This window comes from Rattus norvegicus, chromosome 7, assembly GCF_021556685.1.
Source record: "Rattus norvegicus strain SHRSP/BbbUtx chromosome 7, alternate assembly SHRSP_T2T, whole genome shotgun sequence".
Classification (NCBI taxonomy): domain Eukaryota; kingdom Metazoa; phylum Chordata; class Mammalia; order Rodentia; family Muridae; genus Rattus; species Rattus norvegicus.
This window is the reverse complement of record NC_141540.1, coordinates 126,633,172-126,652,876: the sequence shown is the minus strand read 5'-3', so window position 1 is coordinate 126,652,876 and position 19,705 is coordinate 126,633,172. Positions and strand designations below refer to the sequence as shown.

General features: G+C 50.6%; 1 protein-coding gene and 1 long non-coding RNA gene across 10 annotated transcripts in view; both read left to right on the top strand.

Annotated features, from left to right (window-relative positions):
* Window positions 1-19,705, top strand: part of Celsr1 (cadherin, EGF LAG seven-pass G-type receptor 1) — a 137,512-nt gene that overhangs the window by 43,891 nt on the left and 73,916 nt on the right. For all 9 annotated transcript variants that reach the window (XR_015623936.1, NM_001427591.1, XM_087556605.1 and 6 more), the window contains 1 exon segment: window positions 12,932-13,570. Coding sequence is in view for 8 of the 9 variants with exons in the window: in NM_001427591.1 (NP_001414520.1) it covers window positions 12,932-13,570 (639 nt within the window). In the remaining variant the exon portion in view is untranslated.
* On the top strand, window positions 16,995-19,082 carry LOC148004915 (uncharacterized). The gene is made up of 3 exons (XR_015625842.1): window positions 16,995-17,101; window positions 17,316-17,458; window positions 18,596-19,082. It is a non-coding gene; the product is annotated as an uncharacterized LOC148004915 (long non-coding RNA).

Below are 19,705 nucleotides of genomic sequence, written 5' to 3'. Positions count from 1 at the left end.
TGGAAGTGGGGTTCTCCGAGAGCGAGCCAATTCACTAAAGCACTTGTGGGTATGGACTCCTCCGGAGTTGTGATTAAGTGTCTAAGCCACATGTACCATTTCGATGGCTCTCAAGTTACAGTTCAGAGGTTGCTAAGAGACCCCCCTCCCTTTTTTGATAGCAGCTGTAGGGTGGCCCTAGAGGTGCCTTCGAAGGAATCATAATGTGAGGAGGTAGAACCAGGAGCCACTAAGACTGCACAAGGGGTTTCTGTGAGATTCTTAGAAAATGGCAGGGTGACAGCTGGGAGGGGAGAAAGGCTTTTAAGTTGTTAATGGTGTTGATGTTCCTTCCATACCACCATTTCCAGGGTCAAGGGCTCATGTCTCAGGCCCCCACAACTCAACCTGTCTTTCTATCCTCAATGAAGGAGGACCATAGCTGGGTGAGTTAGAAGCCAGGGATATTCCAGAGTCTAAAGCCCTAGGCCAGAGTAGGCTGCTTCCTTGTGGGACTGAATGCAGCCAGCAATGGAGGGGAGAGGAGGGGGAAGGGAGGGTGTTGTCTAAAAGCTCTCCTCTTTGCTGTTCATTGCTTTCTTGGGTTGGTGGCATGTCTGGGGCTGGAGAACATATGGCTGTCCGCTGGCAAGTGCTCAGGGCACCTTGTTATGCTGGATGGCGTCATCTGGCTTAGAACCAGGCGCTTACTTAAGCCCTCATTGTTGGTTAATCTTTGCCTGGGGGAGCTTCACCCATTTTACTAGGAGGAGGTAGAAAGGTGGTTTTCTGGCTGTGGCAGGGAGGAATGAAGCTGGATGGCCCCCCACTGGCCCAGCCAGTGTCACCTTTGGGGCCCCGCTGGCAGAGGGAACCCCAGACAGTGTTGCCAGGAGATATTGAGGCCCCACTTGCGCTGGGCTGGCAGTATCTGGGGCACCAAGCCAAGAGCCCCCAGCTCAGCTGTTTCCTAGGCTCTGGGTGCTCTGAGAGCCTGAGGAAGAAGAAGCTAGATTGCTCCTGTTGCTTCCCAGAGGAGGGTGGTTGCTGGGTCTAATTCTACCCCTACAGACATTGTACATTGAGCAATGGAAATGGTTTTGGTTGTGACAGCCCGGAGAGAGGCGTGGGTACTCTGTCCTGGGTAGAAGCCAGGGGTGCTTTGCAATGTTCGTAGTGAGCCACCACCTGCAGTTACTCAGTCCCCAGTGTCAGCCCTGCCCTTTGAAGGCGTCATTTGATGTCCCCCAAAAGGGAGGTTAGGGGACTCGGACTTGGGGTCCTGTTCAGAAGAATCAGTATACATTGTTCATGAACAGTGGAGATAAAGCAAGTGGGGACCACATAAGCTTCCCCAACTGACTCTCCGTGGGATTCTAACTGAAGAACCCTCGGCATGGCTTCCCTGTGAACACCGAATGCACCTGCCTATGGGTCTCTTGCACAATGTCTGGTGAGCTACATAAACAGATCGTGGTGGCTTTGGCCCTGTATGAGCAGTCACTCAGCATTCCTACTGCCAGTGGGTTTGGTAACCCAGTGGTTAGCAGGTAGCTACCCAGCTTTTGAAAGAGAAGGTAGCCTTGCTGCTTACAATACGCCTCTTTATCTCCTCAGACTTCCTTCTCCACCTGGGTCTTAAGGAAGTCATTTAAGGAAGTTTTGGGTAATCTCATACTTAAAACAATTTGTATTCAAAATCATAATTGTGACTTAGAGCTTTTCAAAAATAGTTACGAAGGGACTGGAGGGGTCGCTTAGAGGTTGAGTGCTTATGGATGGCTCTTGTAGAGGGAGGACTTAAGGACCTGTAAGTCTAGGACCAGAGGACCTAATGCCTCTTTTTAGCTTCTGTGGGCACCTGCACTTGTGCACATATATTCAAACACATATACAACATAACTTAAATAGGAAGAAAAACAGATAGGAAAATGAGCATGAGTTTTATAATCTAGTCCTTGTGAGTTAGAGACTGGAGAATCTGGAGTTCAGTGTCATTCTTAGCTACACAGCAAATTCAAGACCAGGGTGGGCTGCATGAGATCCTGCCTCAAGAGCTAAAGAGTATGGAGAGATGGCTCAGTGGTTAGGAGCCCTGGCTGCTCTTGCAGAGGACCCAGGCTCAGTTCTCAGCACCCACACGGTGGCTCATAGCCATCTCTAACTCTGGTTTCAGGAGATCCAGTGCCATTTCCTGGCCTCTGTAGGAACTAAGTGCACAGTATACAGACATAACACGCAGCTAAAACACCCATGCACATAAAATAAAAATAACCTAAAAAATCTGAAGTTTTTAAGACTTAAAACAAAAACCAAATTGTACAAAGTCACATGAGGTAAAACCAGCCATTTAAAATGAGGCCTGCAGCAGCAGGTGATGACACTCTAGTGTCCACCCCTGTCCAGACCACTGATGTTTCTCTCAGCAGAGACCTGTGGCTTTAGTCCTTCCTTGGCTCTCCTCTCTGGCTCTTGGCCTCTGTGGCAATGCCCATCTGGGTGTCTCATGTAACCTTTTGTGTCTGACATCTTCCGTTTAGAAGGAACATTTTGAGCTACATCTTCATTGTAGAACATTCAGGACTTCGTCCCCTTTCATGCTGGAGCTTCCCTGGGTGGGTCCCACTGTGCTTTCCCATTCATGTAAGTGGCCATTTCTGTCCATTGTGCTGGGTGCCTTTGGGATGACCATTCGCCCATGTGGCGGGTGTCTGCGTGTTTTTAGTTCCTTTAAATCACACATTACAATGGGACTTGGAGTCCTACGTTAATTCTGTGTTTGACCTTTTGAGAAATCAACCCTTACTACAATTCATGAATGTTCTTTTTCTCCATAAGAATGTTCCTGCTGGTATCTAAGCCTATAGCACCTGTGCCTGCAATCAGACTGGCTACTGTGGGGTAGGGATTTCAGACATTAAACATAGTCATAATGAATCTCTATTTGTGTGTGTGCACACGCATGTACACACATGTGTATGTGCACATGTGTGCACTTGTGTGCATGCATGTATGCATGTACACACATGTGTATGTGTAGGTGTGTGTATGTGCACTTGTATATATGCATGCATGTACACACATGTGTATATGCAGGTGTGTGTGCATGCATATACACATATGTATGTGCCAGTGCGTGCATGCATGTACACACATGTGTATGCGCATGTGTGCACTTGTGTATATGCATACATACATGTATGTGCAGGTTTATGTGTGTATGTTTGTTCATGTGCACATGGAACCCAGAGAATGACCACAAATGCCTTCCTTAACTATTTCTCATGAAACTCTCTTACTGAACCTGGGATTCCCCAGTTCAGATAGCCTGGTTGATCACCGAACTCCAGGGCCCCTCCTTGCATATCTGGCTTTTTACCCGACTGTGAGGGATCTGAACTCAGGTCCTCATGCCTGCACAGCACGTGTTTCATAGACTGAGCCATCTCCTCAGCCCTAAGCTGAGTTTTTTTTTTTTTTTTTTTTTTTTTAAGATTTATTTATTATATATGAGCACATTGTCACTGTTTTCAGCCACACCAGAAGAGGGCATCGGATCCCATGAGAGATGGTTGTGAGCCACCATGTGGTTGCTGGGATTTGAACTCAGGACCTCTGGAAGAGCAGTTGGTGCTCTTAACCGCTGAGCCATCTCTCCAGCCCCCTAAGCTGAGTTTTTAATTGAATAAGTGATGGTTCCACCTTTTGAATTGGTTGCTGCCTCCACCTCAGGATGGAGCCCCATTCTAAATGTCAAGCCAGAAAGAGCACTCCTTCCTCCTTGATCTTCCCTCCCTCCCTTTTTTCTTCCTTCCTTTCCCTTCCTCCTTCTTTCCCTTTCTTCTTTCTCCAGCCTTCTCTCCCTCCCTTTCTGAGGCAGGAGCTCATTCTGTATCCGTGACAGATCTGGTGCTCACTGTGAAGGCCAGGGGGCTCTGAACTCACTGCATCCTTTTGCCCCCTCAGCTGGCATAGCAGGCGCCAAGTTCTAAAGCAGCACGGGCTTTACTGCATGTAATCCGCATGGGAGCCGAGCGGAGGGCTCCAGGCATCGTCTCATTCCTCTTCCCCAACCCCTGCTAGTCGCTTATTCCTTTTTTTAAATGTTAACCAGTGATAAACATTACTTGACTTCGCCTGGCCACTTTGACCATTTCCCCATTACATTTATGTGTATGTGTGTGTGTGTGAGGTTGGTACACACATGCACATGCACGCAGGAGGTCAGAGGACTACTTACGGGAGTCATTTCTCTCCTCCCATCTTGTAGGTCCTGGGGATCCGCCTGGGGTCGTCAGCCTTGGTGGTGAGCATCATTACCTACAGAATCGTATCTTAACCATGCTGTAACCATTTTTGAATGCATGGCTGGAGGACATTTAGTTCACTACCACTGCTGTGCAGCCAGCATAGTCATCCTGTCTGTCTGTTAACCCCTAGAATACTCATCTTCATGGTTTCAAATAGCAGTTGTCACTGTAAAACCCCAGCCACCAGCCCAGCAACCTCCATCTATTGTCCATCTCTTTGAATTTGGCCTCTTTGGGACCTCTTTGCCGGTGGACTTAATGCTGGCTTTGACTCCCAAGCCTGAGGACTCCTGGAGTCCATGTAGCAACAACGGTTCTCAACCTCCCTAATGCTGTGACTCTTTAATACAGGTCTTCATGCTGTGGTGACTCCCAATCATAAAGTTATTTTCCTTGCTCCTTCATCACTGTAATCTTGCTACTGTTATGAATCATAATGTAAACATCTGACACGCATGACGTCTGATATGTGACCCCTAAAAGGGTTGCGTAAGCCATAAGCGGAAAACCAATGAAGATGTCCGTTCTTGCCTCCTCGGTTTCATTTCTTGTGCTACCGGAAATTGTTTTTTCTCGATCATGTGATGTCTTTCTTGAGCCCTCCTATACCAATATCCTGGGGGACATTTACAACGTGAAGAGTTTAAGAGTAGAAAGAGATACCAGGTGATCGTGTCTTGGAAACCAGAGGAGTACGGAGAGAAGTGGGCGTTTTGTTTGGATGAGTGGATTTGAAGCTGTGAACTTTCAGGCACTCACCACAGTGCTCCTCGCTGACTGATCCTAAGCCTGGCTAAGACCTTGCTTGGTGTAGAAGGAGGGATCTGCTGCTGTGAACCACAGACCATACTTACTGGGGGAGCCTTGCAGCCTGGGTACTGGCTGAGAAGTTGTAGGTAGGAAGTCTCCTCACATGTTGTTTGTGGGCTCGTTCGTGGCAGTAGCAGCAGGGAATGGTGTCTACAGGCACAGACATGGGCTGGAGTCTGCCTTCTATGCCTGACTTCTACCTGCACCCCAGTGAGGCCAGACACCACCATGCTTAACTTCCTTAGCACATATGCCAAGGCTTACCTTTGGGGCAGCTGACCTGGTTCTCTGTGGAACAAACCAGAGGTCAGGATGGGTAGCAGGTTGTCAGCTCCTGAGCCTGGACTGTCCCCAGTGTGGAATTAGATTGTCTGCACACTCAACTTTCCTAAGTGTCTTCTCTGACACTAATAGTCACATGTCTGCCCAGTAAAGAATGTGGTAGCTGCTTGGTATTTTGCAGCCTACATTTTCCCATAGAGAGGTTGAATGTGTGAGGCCCATACTAGCTGTCTGTGGCATGCGGGGTGCTCGGCCCTTCTGGAATTGTGGGCTCTGGTCCAGATTATAGCAGGAGACCCCTGTGGTACAGAAGATAGTCGAGGTAGCTTGGCAGGCGGCAGTTTAGTCTCTTGAACTCCACACCCATTGCTTTGAGGAACTGTGCCACCAAGCCTAAGATTGTCATGTCTCTGGGTGGATATAAACTCATCACCACCCGTGTATTCTAAGGAATAGGGCAGCCACCAGGAACTTCTGTCCTGGCATATCTGTAGAAGGTACAGAGGACTGGAATCAGGCCATGCTGGATGTCCAGGAGTTGCCTTTGTCCCATGGTGAGTCATTTCCCTTATGGACACTATGTAGGGTCTGTTAGGAATAACCCTTGGGCTGATGTTCCCTGTGAACCTGAATGTGTATTCTCACGTTCAGATAAGAGGAATTGCCTCAGTGGGTGTTTTGGAGGTGGGAGTTAAGGCTAGGAAGGAGGGGCCTACTGCCGGGCCCTAGACTCTTGGGCAAGCAGATGTTTGCTGATCAGCTGCCTGGCAGGTGCTGGAGGGATAGGCTAGAGGGAGGTCACGCACAGCAGGGAGATGGCAGATGGCCTGATGGACACTTGGTGCTGAGGCCTGGCTGCTTCCTCTCAGTGGCACGGTGGTGGTGGTGGTGGTGGTGGTGGTGGTGGTGGTGGTGGTGGTGGTGGTGGTGGTGGTGGTGGTGGTGGTGATGGTGGTGGTGGTGGTGGTGGAGGTGGTGGTGGTGGTGGTGGTGATGGTGGTGATGGTGGTGATGGTGGTGATGGTGGTGATGGTGGTGATGGTGGTGGCAGTGGCATTGGTGACATTGGTGACCCAGTACTAGGGTAGGGGTGGAGCCTAAAGACATTTTAAGTTAAAAAGAGTGTTAAGAGACTCTGAGTGGTGAGTGTTTATTGTAGCCAGGATTCTAAGGTTGAAATAGAGTTCCCTGAGAAGTGTCACTTGAAGCAGGTGTCAGAATCTGGGTGCTTGAAAGTGTGTGTGGAGATGGGGAGACATAAGGCCCTAGTAGGGGTAGATTGGGTTCTGGCTGCCTGGGATTTGGGGCAAAGATTCAGTGGGACCAGTAGGAAAGAGACCCCCTTGTGGAGACCCCTTTTCTAGCTCCACAGGACAGCAGTGGAAAAATAGGACATGGGTTCCAAAGAAGAAGGGGCCCAAAGTGTGAGTGAATGGGGAGGGGAGGGGAGGAGGAGGGGATCAGGAGAGACCAGCGAAGACAGGACCCAGCTGGGGATGGGGGGAAGGGCTACCAGCTCTGCCCTCGGGTCCCCTAGCAACAGATGCAGCTGCAGACCCCTGTGGTACCCTGCTGGTTGTCTACAAGATGAGCATAGATCTTTCCAGAACAGGGTCAGAGCATGTGGCCTGGTTGTCAAGGCACCCATGTGTGGAACCATTCCTGCTGCCCTATGTCTCCATCATGAGACTGGGGTTGTGGGGGGGGTCGTCACTGTTGCTCCTCACAAAGGGAACAGAAGCAATTCTCTCACTGCCACCATTACCATGCCTGACCATTCCCCACCACCTAAGCATTGTCTGCACCCCGAGAGCTCCTGCCACCTTGGTCTTCTGACATTCAGCTTTTATTCCAGGGGGTGGGAAAGCAGATAAAACAAAACCTGCAGATGCCCTCAGGGCAGGAGCCAAATACCACCTGTTGTCTAGCCTCAATCTGAACTGGGAGGCCCTCCCCAGCCTCCGGGAGAGGTTTAGCTTCCAGAGCTTTGAGCCCATATAGAGTCTTGGAGAATACAAGGGGTGGGGACACTGCTGCTGGCTGCAGTGGCTCTACCTAGAGACAGAAAAGGGGACGAGGTCCCATAGTGAGTGGGTGGATGGTCCTGGCTTCTACTCAAGTTGTCTGTCTCACTGAATTGTCTGCGGGGCTCTGGCGTCTAATAGGTCAGAAACTAACCTACCCTACTCCTAGTCTCCAGTGGGCAGGACTGAGATCGTGGGGCCTTTCGGTCCAGCAATAGGAGTGGCTCAGCTCGGCTCTCTGTGCTGTACTGCCCTCATTTGAGGAGGCCAGTGAAGAGCCCTTTACGGACCTCTCCACACTGCTGAGGACTCAATCCCTGTGGTTTCTCCCTTCTGCCTGCCTCCCATCAAAATCACACAAGGCCAGCAGCAGTCAGGAGACTTCCGTCTCCTGCCTCTGTGGTCTTGCTCCACCGTGACCCCACATTCTCATGTGGTCCATGCTTAAATAATGCTCCCCAACTCATGCGGGACTTGAGGTACCCTTGTCCAGTGACTGGTGTCCGCAAACTAGGTCCCATGCAGATGGGACTAGGTCCCATTCAAACGCATGGTAATCTTACTGCCTCAGTTTCCCAGTCTTCCCTGGGATTGCAGGGAACCATAGGAACTGCCTTGTTCTGCCCACTTATGGGGTCTGGAGTTTGGTCTCAGAATGAAGCGGCTAACTGTGCCATCATAACTGACACTTGGTCACAGTTGTGTCATGGCACGTTGAGGGCAGGGAACACCCTCTTCCCTCTCACTTCCCAGGCTTTCCTGCCACTTTTTCTTCACTGTACGTCCACTTCGGGGAAGCAGCCTCCATCTCGACTGGTGATGTCTACTCTGCCTCTCGCCCTCCGTGGCATCATCTGCCCTGGGTTTCAAAGCTGTAGCTCTGACCCCTGCTCCCATTCCATCCACACTGGGAGGGCTTTAGGGCCTGAAGAAGTACCTTTGCCATCGGGATGCAGTCATGGACGTGTTCCCTCCATTTTCTCACCGCTGCCCCCTCACCCATTGTCAGAGGATCAGGCAGCAGCCTCTACCCCTCACTGTGGAGACATAGAAAAGTTCCTTCAGGCATTCAGAAGCCCTGCTGGCAGCCATACTTCAGCCTGGTGCTCTGCCTCCTTCCTCTTGTCTGAGGCAGTGTGGTGACTTCTGAGAAAACGGATGTTGTGTTGAGCCGCTTGGGGATGCTGAAGCACTGGGCTGCTTTGGGGTGTGCTGCAAAGCCAGTGGCGGGCGTTTTTTGCACGGTTCTCACAGTTGCGGTAGAAAAGCTTTCAGCTCCCGTCTGGGGAACTGCCTAAGCCCGGAGCTTTCCAAAGTTGATCGCCCTGACCCAACACACCCAGCCTGGCTGTAAAATAAACAGGAAAAGGTACGGAGAAGAAAATTAGCTCTGCATCCATGCCTTCAGAATCACTCAAACCATCACGACCTCGGGCACAGAGAGCCCGAGACACTGCCACAGCCCGGAGAGTCTGTGCCTGAATGTCACCTGGGGCTTTGAGTGGGGACCCGGACAGGAGGAGGACAGTGGGTCAAAACACAGGGAACCTGAGGACAGTGTAAACAGAACTGTGGTTAGTAGGCGCTGATATGGCCCGTAAATGATGACAGTTGTCCCCCACTAATTTAGTGATGTGGTTAACGGGGTGGGCACACACGTAGTCTTCAGGATGTCTCCTCCACACATTTCAAGCAAATCTGAAGCCGCTCTTGAGTAGAATTTATTTAAAGTTAGTGGCACAGACAGAGCCAGATCGAGTCCTCTGGACTCCTGAGCACACACACACAGGGTCTTGGTTTATCCTGTGTTAAAGTGGTTGTTTGCTCCCGTCTACTGCGGTGTTATCTAGATCTGTCCTGTTCGCTGGTTTCTGTCCCTATCTCTTTTCACCGCGTGTTGTTCCATCTCAGGGTGGCCCGTCCTTCATTTCAGTGGTGACCTTGGTGACAGGCATTTAGATTTGTGTCCCCCAAAGGCTTTCATAAGTTGTAGGTTGGCTCAGAAACCCAAGCCAGACCAGACCACCGCAGTCACACATACCTCTGGCTTACAGACTTGGAGAAGTTAACATCAGGGCAGGCAGTAGGCAGGGCCAGGCTTCTAGCACATCAGTACCCAAAGCCATTTCTGTGGTTCTGTTTGCTTTGTCTCCTCCTTCTGGTGGGCCCCTCTCTGCTGTGCCTTTTCGGGCTGCCTGCCCCTCTGAAGGCTGAGGCATGGGGTCCCCTTTCACCCTGGGTCAGGATAACCCAATCAATCCACTACAAGAAAGGAGGCCTTTAATTTAAAATTGTGTGACCTTTAACATCCTAGGCCAGGACAAACAAATCCCTGTGTGGTTAAAGAATGTTTTGGTACAGCTGCCACCAGGAAGCAAGCTCTCCTAGACAAACTACTGTGACAAAATCAAACCAAGCAGCTACAAAAACATGCCTCAGTGGATAGCTGTCTCTGTGTGGTATTTGTACGTCCGTCCATGCTGGAGTGGAGAAACCAGTAGGCTTCTGTTCTCTGCCCTTCTCTTTCGTCCACACTTGCTTATCCAGAAACTTCTGAGTCCCGGGGAATGTTCTAGAAGTTACCAGTGCACACAGTATTTATAAGAACACAACCTGTTGGTCCTTAGGGACTCTCAGGCATAAACAGTTGGAATACCTGGGACCATGGCCACTCCTGAGCAGGAGCAAAAGCGGGAATGTGGGAATGGAGGGGTGTCCAGCATGGAGACCCTGGGAGGATGCTTAGCATGGCCACCCTCAGCGAGGGACCGGTGCAGTAAGAGGGTTCTCAGAGTTGGAGTCCCCTCAATGAGGTGCAGGTAGCAGAGACTTGGGTGGCGAGAGGACAGCCAGTGGATTATGAGGAATGCAGTACTGGACATACATTAAATCCCTGAGGTGGACTGAGAGATTGCAAGATGCCAGGAAGTATTTGTATGGTAACAAGGAAGGGCCATGGGTACAGATTGTGAAGTGCCGTAAGTGGGGTTCAGGGCATGGATTTTTATTCCAGACGGCATTAGCAGCCACAGGGAAAATGGGGTGAGGAAGGTGGATTATAAGACATCTACTGTGACAGGTGTGAGGAAGATGGTAGAGAGAAACTGAGGCAGGCAGGTCTGGAGATCTGTGAACCCTGTATGTGCTCTAGTGATACCCCTGGGTTATAATCAAGCTTTTAAAAAACTTAACTTTGGGCGTGGGGACTGGAGAGATGGCTCAGGGGTTAAGAGCACTGACTGCTCTTCCAGAGGACCTGAGTTCAATTCCCAGCAACCACACGGTGGCTCACAACCATCTGTGATGGGATCCGATGCCCTCTTCTGATGTGTCTGAAGACAATGACAGTGAACTCACCTACATAAAATAAATAGGTCTTTCAAAAAGAATTTAACTTTAATACATGTAGATTATAATCTTAACCATTTAAAGAATATCTCTCAGTGTTGTTAAGAATGTTCACGTTCTGTTAAAATTTACTTTTCTTTTATGTGTGTGGATGTTTTCTGCATGTGTATATGTGCACACATGTGTGCCTGGCACTTATAAGGCCGGATGGAGGTGTAGAATCCCTCCCAGAGTGGGATTATAGATGGCTGTGAGTCACCGCACTGGGCAGTAAATCCACGTCTTTAAGAGCAGCCAGTGCCTTTAAACACTGACCCATTCGTCTGGCTCCACCACAGTTTCTTAAATTAAAAAAAAAAAAATTGTGGGGGTGGGGATTTAGCTCAGTGGTAGAGCGCTTGCCTAGCGAGCGCAAGGCCCTGGGTTCGGTCCCCAGCTCCGAAAAAAAGAAAAAAGAAAAAAGAAAAAAAAATTGTGAGGGTGGTGGTGGCACACGCCTTTAATCCCAGCACGCAGGAGGCAGAGGCAGGCGGATCTCTTGAGTTTGAAGCCAGCCTGGTGTACAGAGTGAGTTTCAGGGCAGCCAGAACTACACAGAGAAAACCTGTGTCTAAAAACAACAAAAACCCAGCCACCCAGACAAACAACAAGCCTATCACAAGTCCACCCTTTGTCAGACACCAAGACATCGCCTTAAAGCCATAACCTTCAACCCCTTACCCCACAAGCTCACGGCTGTCTCACAGTGCAAAACGCATTCGGTCCAACTTCGAAAATCCTCATAGTCTTGGACAGTACCGTTCAAAAGTGGGAATGGAGAGTCTCTTCTGAGATGCAGGTCATCCCTTAACCATGAGCTCCCCCACACAATCAAGAGGCAAGTTATAGACCTCTAATAAATGCAACACAGAGTAAGCAATGCATTCTAGAACGGAAGAGTGGACGCACAGCAGGGAATGGGCAGACTCCAGCAAAACTGAAGTCCAGTGCGGGAAAAACCCCGAATCCTGCAACTCCCGGCTACTTACTGGGCGGCAATGGAATCACCTGGGGTCCAAAGTGCTAAGGTAGCCCCACATCTCCAACTCTGCCATCCACAGCACACATAGCCTCTCTTGGTTATGTGTACACACAATCCACTCCGTGCCTGTAGCTCTCCTTGGTGAGCATCCTGTGGTTCTGTCATTTCTAACATCGTAGGGCCTTTGTTGCAATTTATGCTTCAACCTCGTGCTTTGTGCATAGCATCCTGGAGCCTCCTTGAGGGGATTCCAACTCTGCCACATGTTTCCTGGCTTCAGCCACTTTCTGGACCCATGGCTCAAGTCTCTGTGACCTCTTCTATCTTGCTCCTTTTAATCCCTGTAAAACCAGTACCATGTACACAATGCGGCAAAATTCTGCTTCCAGCGTGGGATCGAGCTTGGCTCCCTTGGACCATTGGCCTTTGTGTGCTGACCAATTCAAAGGATACACTCCATCATGGGAGAGGGGGACGGGGGCGGGGGAAGGGTATGGCAGTGGTGGGGAGGGACAGATGGTCTTACTGCATTGGCTGTAAATGAAGCAGATATAGATGAAGCTCTTAGCTACCCTTGTAGAACACTGTTCACCCAGCATCCTTGCATGCTGGCCGTGTAAAGATGTAGGTGGATAAGGCTCAGGTAAGTTAAGCCACGATGTGGCTGTCCCCTAATGGCACCAGTGTTGACCTGCTACAGTGGGGTTTGAGTTGAGTGGGGGGGATGATGGGAAGAGTTGTAGTGAGGAGAGAGGGGAGCTTGGGGGCAGAGTGAGATGGCTAGATTTCTGGGAGAGTACAGTGGGGATCCCTGGTCTTTCGTGGCTGGAGTGAAGTCTGTGAGCTGAGAAGCCCCTGTGTGCTAGCGGGCTGAATCGGTATGGTCTCTGGAGTACCCTGTTCTGTGGTTTTGGTCTACTGAGGGTTTCTGTAAGAATAGGGCAAATTTTGGGAGCTGTGGTTGGGATAGACCATGTCAGCAGTGTCAGCAGGAAAATGGGATATGTAGGAGGAGATCAAGGGTGGGGAGTGAGATTAGGGGTACCCAGGCTGGCCTCTCCTGTGCCAAGTACATCTAAGTCTGTCCCTGGTGGGGTTGTAGAAGTTTTTACTGTCTTGGGCATCCTACTGACCACAGGTCCCCTTGTGTCCCACAGATGGTGTCCACAGCGTCACCGCTCTCTGCACTCTACGCGTGACCATCATTACAGATGACATGCTGACCAACAGTATCACCGTCCGCCTGGAGAACATGTCGCAGGAGAGGTTCCTGTCCCCACTGCTATCCCTCTTTGTAGAAGGGGTGGCCACGGTACTGTCCACCACCAAGGATGACATCTTCGTCTTCAACATCCAGAACGACACGGACGTCAGCTCCAACATCCTGAACGTGACCTTCTCGGCACTGCTCCCCGGTGGCGCCCGTGGCCGGTTCTTCCCGTCCGAGGACCTACAGGAGCAGATCTACCTGAACCGGACACTGCTGACCACCATCTCTGCCCAACGCGTGCTGCCCTTCGATGATAACATCTGCCTGAGGGAGCCCTGCGAGAACTACATGAAGTGCGTGTCCGTGCTCAGGTTCGACAGTTCGGCACCCTTCATTAGTTCCACCACGGTGCTGTTCCGGCCCATCCATCCCATCACGGGCCTGCGCTGCCGCTGCCCACCAGGCTTCACTGGAGACTACTGTGAGACTGAAATTGACCTTTGCTACTCCAACCCGTGTGGGGCCAATGGCCGGTGCCGGAGTCGTGAGGGTGGCTACACTTGCGAGTGCTTCGAGGACTTCACAGGTAAGTGTCTGGAGCCTGCCGGACGGGCTGCCAGGAGCTGACCTCTGCTTTGCACACAGTGCAAAGAGGCTCACAGAGCACTTGTGAGGCATGAGGATTTCTTGTGGCTTCCCGGTGACATGACAAAAGGAGACAAGTCCTGGACTCATGTGTCGTCTCCCTTAAGGTCTCTTAAGGTGGCAGTTTCCTTGCTGCCAGCCTCCCAGTCCTCATTCACCTTCTTGGGGGACCTATGTCTCCCTGTTCATGAGGACTTTAGGAGGGGGCTGTCTAGGTGAGACCTGCTTTTGCTATCCAAATGCATTAGATAATCATGCGTGCCTCTAAGGGAGTTCTGTTGTTTTGAGACACGGGGTCTGGCTCCAAAGCCTATCCTGGCTTTGAAATCATGGCAATCCTCCTGCCTCAGCTAGCTGCGAGCGGTTTTAAAGTTAAGGCTGTTTATTCCAGATTTTCAGTTTAATTGGTTACTGCCAAACTGTGTGCAGCTATGGTAAAAACCCTGAGCCTTCGACTTCTGGGTCCCGGGAGAAGTTGTTGGTTTTAGTCATGCCTTGTTGCTGCAAAGACTAACTTGCCTCCCTCCACCCCAAAGATAACTCAGCTCAGCATGTCCTGACCAGTCTTGAAGAACGGTGTCTCTGACTGTAGCCAACAGTTACTTTAAAACTTGAAGAGATAGCCGAGAACAGTATAAAATACCACTGTGCTTCACAGATCTCATTCTGGTCTTTGATCCTCTATTTTGTACAGTGAAAGCCCACTTGGATAACCAGTTCCCAGTAGGTTCCGTGCTGAGCACATCGTCTCTCTAGAAGGTCCCCTGACTTGGGAACTTGATTTGTACTGGAGAGTTGACTTGGAGATCTTTCTTTCTTGAGGACGTCATATCATCAGTGTGGACGTCCTAGGAATCTCCGCCCTCTAGGGTGGGAATCTTATCTGCATACAGCACACAGTTATTGCATTCATCTAGAGGCCTGTAGGTATTAGCAGGAGTGTGGGGAGCAGGAGAAAGGACTGAGGCAGAGAGCAGAGAGGAGAAAGTGGGTTGTCTATGGCTCTGTGCATCCCAAGAGGGAGGGGGTGGTTACTTGGGGAGAGCTTTCACAGCCCGAGAGATGGGATGCCAGGTTGGCCTGCCGGCACGTGGGCATCTCAAGTTGGTTATTGTCTGGAAATGTGGAGGAGGGAGAAGGACATTTGGTTGCCCACCCCTCTACTGCTCCTCCCTGTCTGTGGCTGACTGCCAACAGGATGCGGGCAGTTCTTCCTGCTGTCTGGCAAGTGTTGATCCCGGATTCCTGCCTCTCAGGTGCCTGGCGGTGAGCAGGAAGGAAGGTGGGGGTCTAGGAGATAGCATGATTGATGGTGTGCACCAGAAGTGCTGGACAAAGTGTGTGTGTGTGTGTGGGGGGGACTCCCTTCCTCTGTCTCTCCTCCCCGCTCTGAATTTAGCCAATCTAAACCCAATAAACAAGTGCCACCTCCAGGACACACAGGTAGCCACGCCACCCCCCACTTCCCTTTCTAACGCCCACCCTCTATCCAGAGGCACGCAGCTCGCTAGCTGCATGGTCGGCTCCCCCCTGACAGAGAAGCAGCAGGGGGAGCCGGGTCCTTCCCCAGTCCCTCCCTGTCACATGGCCCTATGTGGAAAGCTTGCTTCAGACAGAGAAGCTGAGGCCGCTGTTGCAGGGAGGATCGGTGTTCTCCAGGGTGTGAGCAATGGCCGTCTAGCTGAGCACCCATTGCAGGCGTTTACAGAGTGCTGCATGCCAGACCAGTGTTCAGTCAAGCATTACCCTATCCGTGTGGATGAGTGGACCCAGGTCACGTCGTGTATTCTCTTTAGGACCCTTCCCGTCTTTCCTCATCAGCGTGGGGGCACGTAACAGCCTCTGCACCAGGCTTCAATCCCTGGGGCTACCATAGCCGACCTATTAGACATACTTAGGGTATGATGTGACCACGTTGGGACAGGTAAGTGAGGCCACTGGGGATCTGTGGACCCCCAGTTCCCCTGCAATGGCAGTGGACTCATCGAGTGCGGGCAACTGACTTCTGAGGCGCTCAGATTTCCTCTTCATCAGCCCAGCCCTGTCTAGAAGGATGATAAAGGGACAGTGGCCACATCTGTCATCTCGGGGAGATGTGACCGGCATGAGGCTAATTTGATTCTCTTCGGGTACTGAAAGCATCATGCTATTTCCCTAGAGATAAAGCTAATTAAGGCTGATTACTTCTCCCTGATCCCCTTCCTCCCCTCTCTTCCATTTTTTGCCTTTGAAGGACTCTCTCTTCTCCTTGGAGGTAATAGCGCTCATTTATTCACGATGAAAGCAATGTTGTCGTCACACAGCTTTAATTTCTTGCTTCTTGGTAAGCTGAGCTCAAGCTCTAGGCCTCCCCATGGCGGGGTTGGAATTGGCCCAACCATGCCGGGAGCCCTCGGCTTCCTGTGTTGCAGGACAGGAGGCTCAGGAGGGGCCGGCAGAAGGAAGGCATCCGTTAATTTCAGGAAAAGCTCACTGTGTTCACCAGGAGATGTAGTCCAGATAGCTCTCCTGAGTTTCCAAACCCACCCTGGCTTTAGAGTGTGCCCAGCCCATGAGCACCTGGATCCCATGGCCTCTGTAAGGGAAATGTGTGACGTGGCCCTGCGAATAGGTCTCTGCTTTGGGACCACCATTGGGTTTAACAACTGTCTTATAGATTGAAAGGAATGAGATGGAAGGCTTCAGATGTGGGCACTGGATGTGTACTGTGTGGTCTGTTATTTTCTCAGCCCCGCTGCTGAGATGACCCAGCGGGTAAAGGCACTTGCTACCAAGCCCAAGGACCAGAATTTGATCTCTGGTATGCACAGAGAGGAAGGAATGAACCAACTCATACAGTTTTTCTCTGGCTTCCACACATGCCCCCCAGTAAGTAAATAAATTTCTCAGCCCAATAGTCAGCCTGGTTGTTGTAGTGCACACCTTTAATCCCAGCACTCAGAGGCAGAAGCCGGTGGATCTCTGAGTGTGAGGCCAGCCTGGTCTACAGAGTGAGGTCTAGGACAGCCAAGGCTACACCGAGAAACCCTGTCTTGGGAAAAAAAAGTTATTTCTCAAGCCCATCAACAAATAACAATTGTGTTTCCCTCCATGACTGGTTTCTCAGTCTCCATTTGGGGGATACCTTTTTGGTCTCTGTTAAATACTTTTGTATATGGCCACGGAATATCTCATGTTGCTCCTTGTAATTGAATTCGTTCACCCCTTGTCTTAGCTTCCTTATCCACAGTCTTCCTATCTGAATGTGCTTCCTCCTGTCCATCTATATATCCTCTGCATCCTCTGAATCCACTGTTCCCTGTTCTGGGAAGGTTCTGGAAGGTTCTCTTGCACCTTCTCCGTGGAAACCTTTATAGATTTCTTCCTTAAACTTCCCATATGCCCTCCTTATCCATGGTTCCACTCTTCCACATGGCCTACTCCATCAACTTCATGTCAGCGTCAGTCAGCAGTGACTTGGAGCTCATTTGAAGTGAGGACTTCAGGTTCTCTGGTAGAAAGTTCTTTCCCACCCCCAGGGCTGCAGCCAAGAAGTCCACTGCCCCTCGCTTTCCATGTTCAAGGGCTGCTGGCCTCCCAGAACAAGCTGATGTCTCTCTCCGCAGATCCTTGCATCTCAAATGCATCTACCCCTGGGGGGTGGGGTTCCCTGAATTTCCCCTCCCACCCCTGTGTCTCTCTGCTAGGCATTGGTGATCTCCTCCCTGCTGTGTATAGGGAACGAGGCACAGTGCAGAAGGAATCCCATTCTACATGGCTGGAGACATGTCCTTGAACCTGACATTTGTTGTGTACTGCGGTCAGAGTGAAACTTTTGCTGCTTTTGCTGGTTAGTGAAAAGAGACCTGATCCTGTCTGTCTCCAGTGTCCCTTCCTGGTCACTGAGGTCCTTTGGGTTTTGGGCCAGTGGCCAAGCTCCAAATTGAGTTGGGGCCCAGCACCGCAGGCTTCCGAGCATTTCTAGGGTGGCTTCCCCCCTTCTCACTCTCTCCCCCCTCTCCACTTCGGGGGAGACCTGAGAATAGCTACCTAATCATCTCCCCTGGGGTACATTCCTGAATGACAGCTTTGATGTCAGCAGGAGGGGCGGGCCCTTCAGCTGCATCCAGATCTGAGAGGGGAGGGGTGGTCACTATCACAACTAAAGCTAGCCTTGGGTGTCCCTTACTTGATCCCTGTTCTTAGGGTCCCTCCGCCCCCTCTGCTGCCTGTCCTCATTCAGAGCGTGTTCCAGCAAATTCAAACAAATGGCACTTGCACAGCTGTTGAATACAAAGCTGCTGGCCCAGGCCTGGGCCATGAGCTCCTCTGTCCCCTCTACATGAAATGCTCCCTAGGAGGAGGTAGGGCTTGGGGAACCCTCCATGGTATTCAGTTTGAACTTGGTACCAGCTCCTGAAGTACTCTCCCATGTGCTTTAAGAGCCTCCTCAGACGGCGGGACTCTCCTGAAGCTCCTGAAGCTGAAGGTGTTTTGTGTAGGTTCAGAGTGATTGCAAGAACATAGTCACCTACGTGCTTATGGGAACAATATTAGAGCAAATGCTGGCTCTCCTCTGTGTTATGTAGACATTATCCAGCTCCTCTTAGTTTGGGGTAGAGTGCTAGTGTCCCTGTCTCCGTGGAGACCCTGTGCCGGGGCCCCCACAGGAAAACTCCACGTTGTCAGGTGCATTACCTCTGAGCTGTGTCCTGGTCCTGCAGAAAAACCTCCTTGAGCACAGGGAGGAGGGCACCCAGAGAGCTGAAGTCTACAAGGTCTAGCTCAGCTGCACTGGGAGTGGTTCCCCGCACCCTAACATTAGTCGTTAATGTGGGGGATAATTATCCGTTAAAGCGAGAATCATTACGCTGCCCGTAATTAAAATCTCCACTAAAGCAGCGAACACTTTGAGACTCTGGGAGAGACATCACATTTTCTTCTCGTCATCGCGCACTTAACCTGCTGTCTGGCTCATTCCACACAGAGTTGCCACACGAAGAATTTCTCTCCTGTGGTGTCCTGAAGTTGAGTGTTACTGCGCTTCTGTGACCTTGTTTTTCACTACAGTCCTGGCCTTGGAGATCAGGTGTGGGCAGGTCCAGCCTGGAAACTCCTGCTGTCTGTGAACTTTAACCCCTAAAGCCAGGGCTAGGACTGAGGTGGACTTGAACATCATGGTCGAATCATGGTCGAGTGTCAGGCACAGCCGACTGGCCTCCGGGATGGTCCTCCCTTTAACTCCACATCCTCTTGTGGCTGGGGATACCAGCCCCTGGCTTGAGTTCCCTTAACCCCAAATCTGAAATCTGGAATGTTCCAAAAACCCCAAACTTTGCATGCACCAACACGATACCAAAGTGGAAAAATTCCACTTCTGACCTCACGTGATGGGTTACAGTCAGAATTGCAGGTGTGTCTAAAAATTTGTATAAAATTACCTTGAGGCTACATGTAAAATGTATACAAGAACCACAAATGAATTTTGTGTTTAATCTTGGTACCCGGGCCCAAGATCTCGTTATGTATTTGCAGAGGTTCCAGAATTTAAAAAAAAAAAAAAAAAAGCAAAAAACCTGACGTCTAAAACGTTCTCATCCTGGGCACGCTTTTTTTCCTTTCTTTGAACCAAGGTCCTGTGGGGAGTTGAGGTTGACTTTTGAACTCATGATCCTCCTGCAGGTCCTCTGGGGAGTTGACCTTTGAACTCATGATCTTCCTGCCTCAGTCTCCTGAGTAGGATTTTAGGCTTATGCCATCATACTTGGCCTTCTGGGTAGTGGAGTAAGGAATCTGGGTTTGTATAAGGGAAGACCCCAAAGGCCATTGTCAAGGTATGCCCAAAGAGGTGCACCTCCTGAAGGCTGCAAGGGTGGGTGCTTCCTGTCTCTTCTGGACTTCTTAGCCACTTGGCCTACACTGCATTGTTACAGTCTACACCTCTCCACAGTACATGCTTCCTGTGCCCCGTTCTAAATTCTCTCAGACATCAGCCATTGGATTAATGCATCCGGAACCCTACCTATGCTGCTCTGAACTCGCCTAAACCTGCAAGAGTCTATGTCTAACTAAAGCCTTCTCACTGGGGTTGGGGATT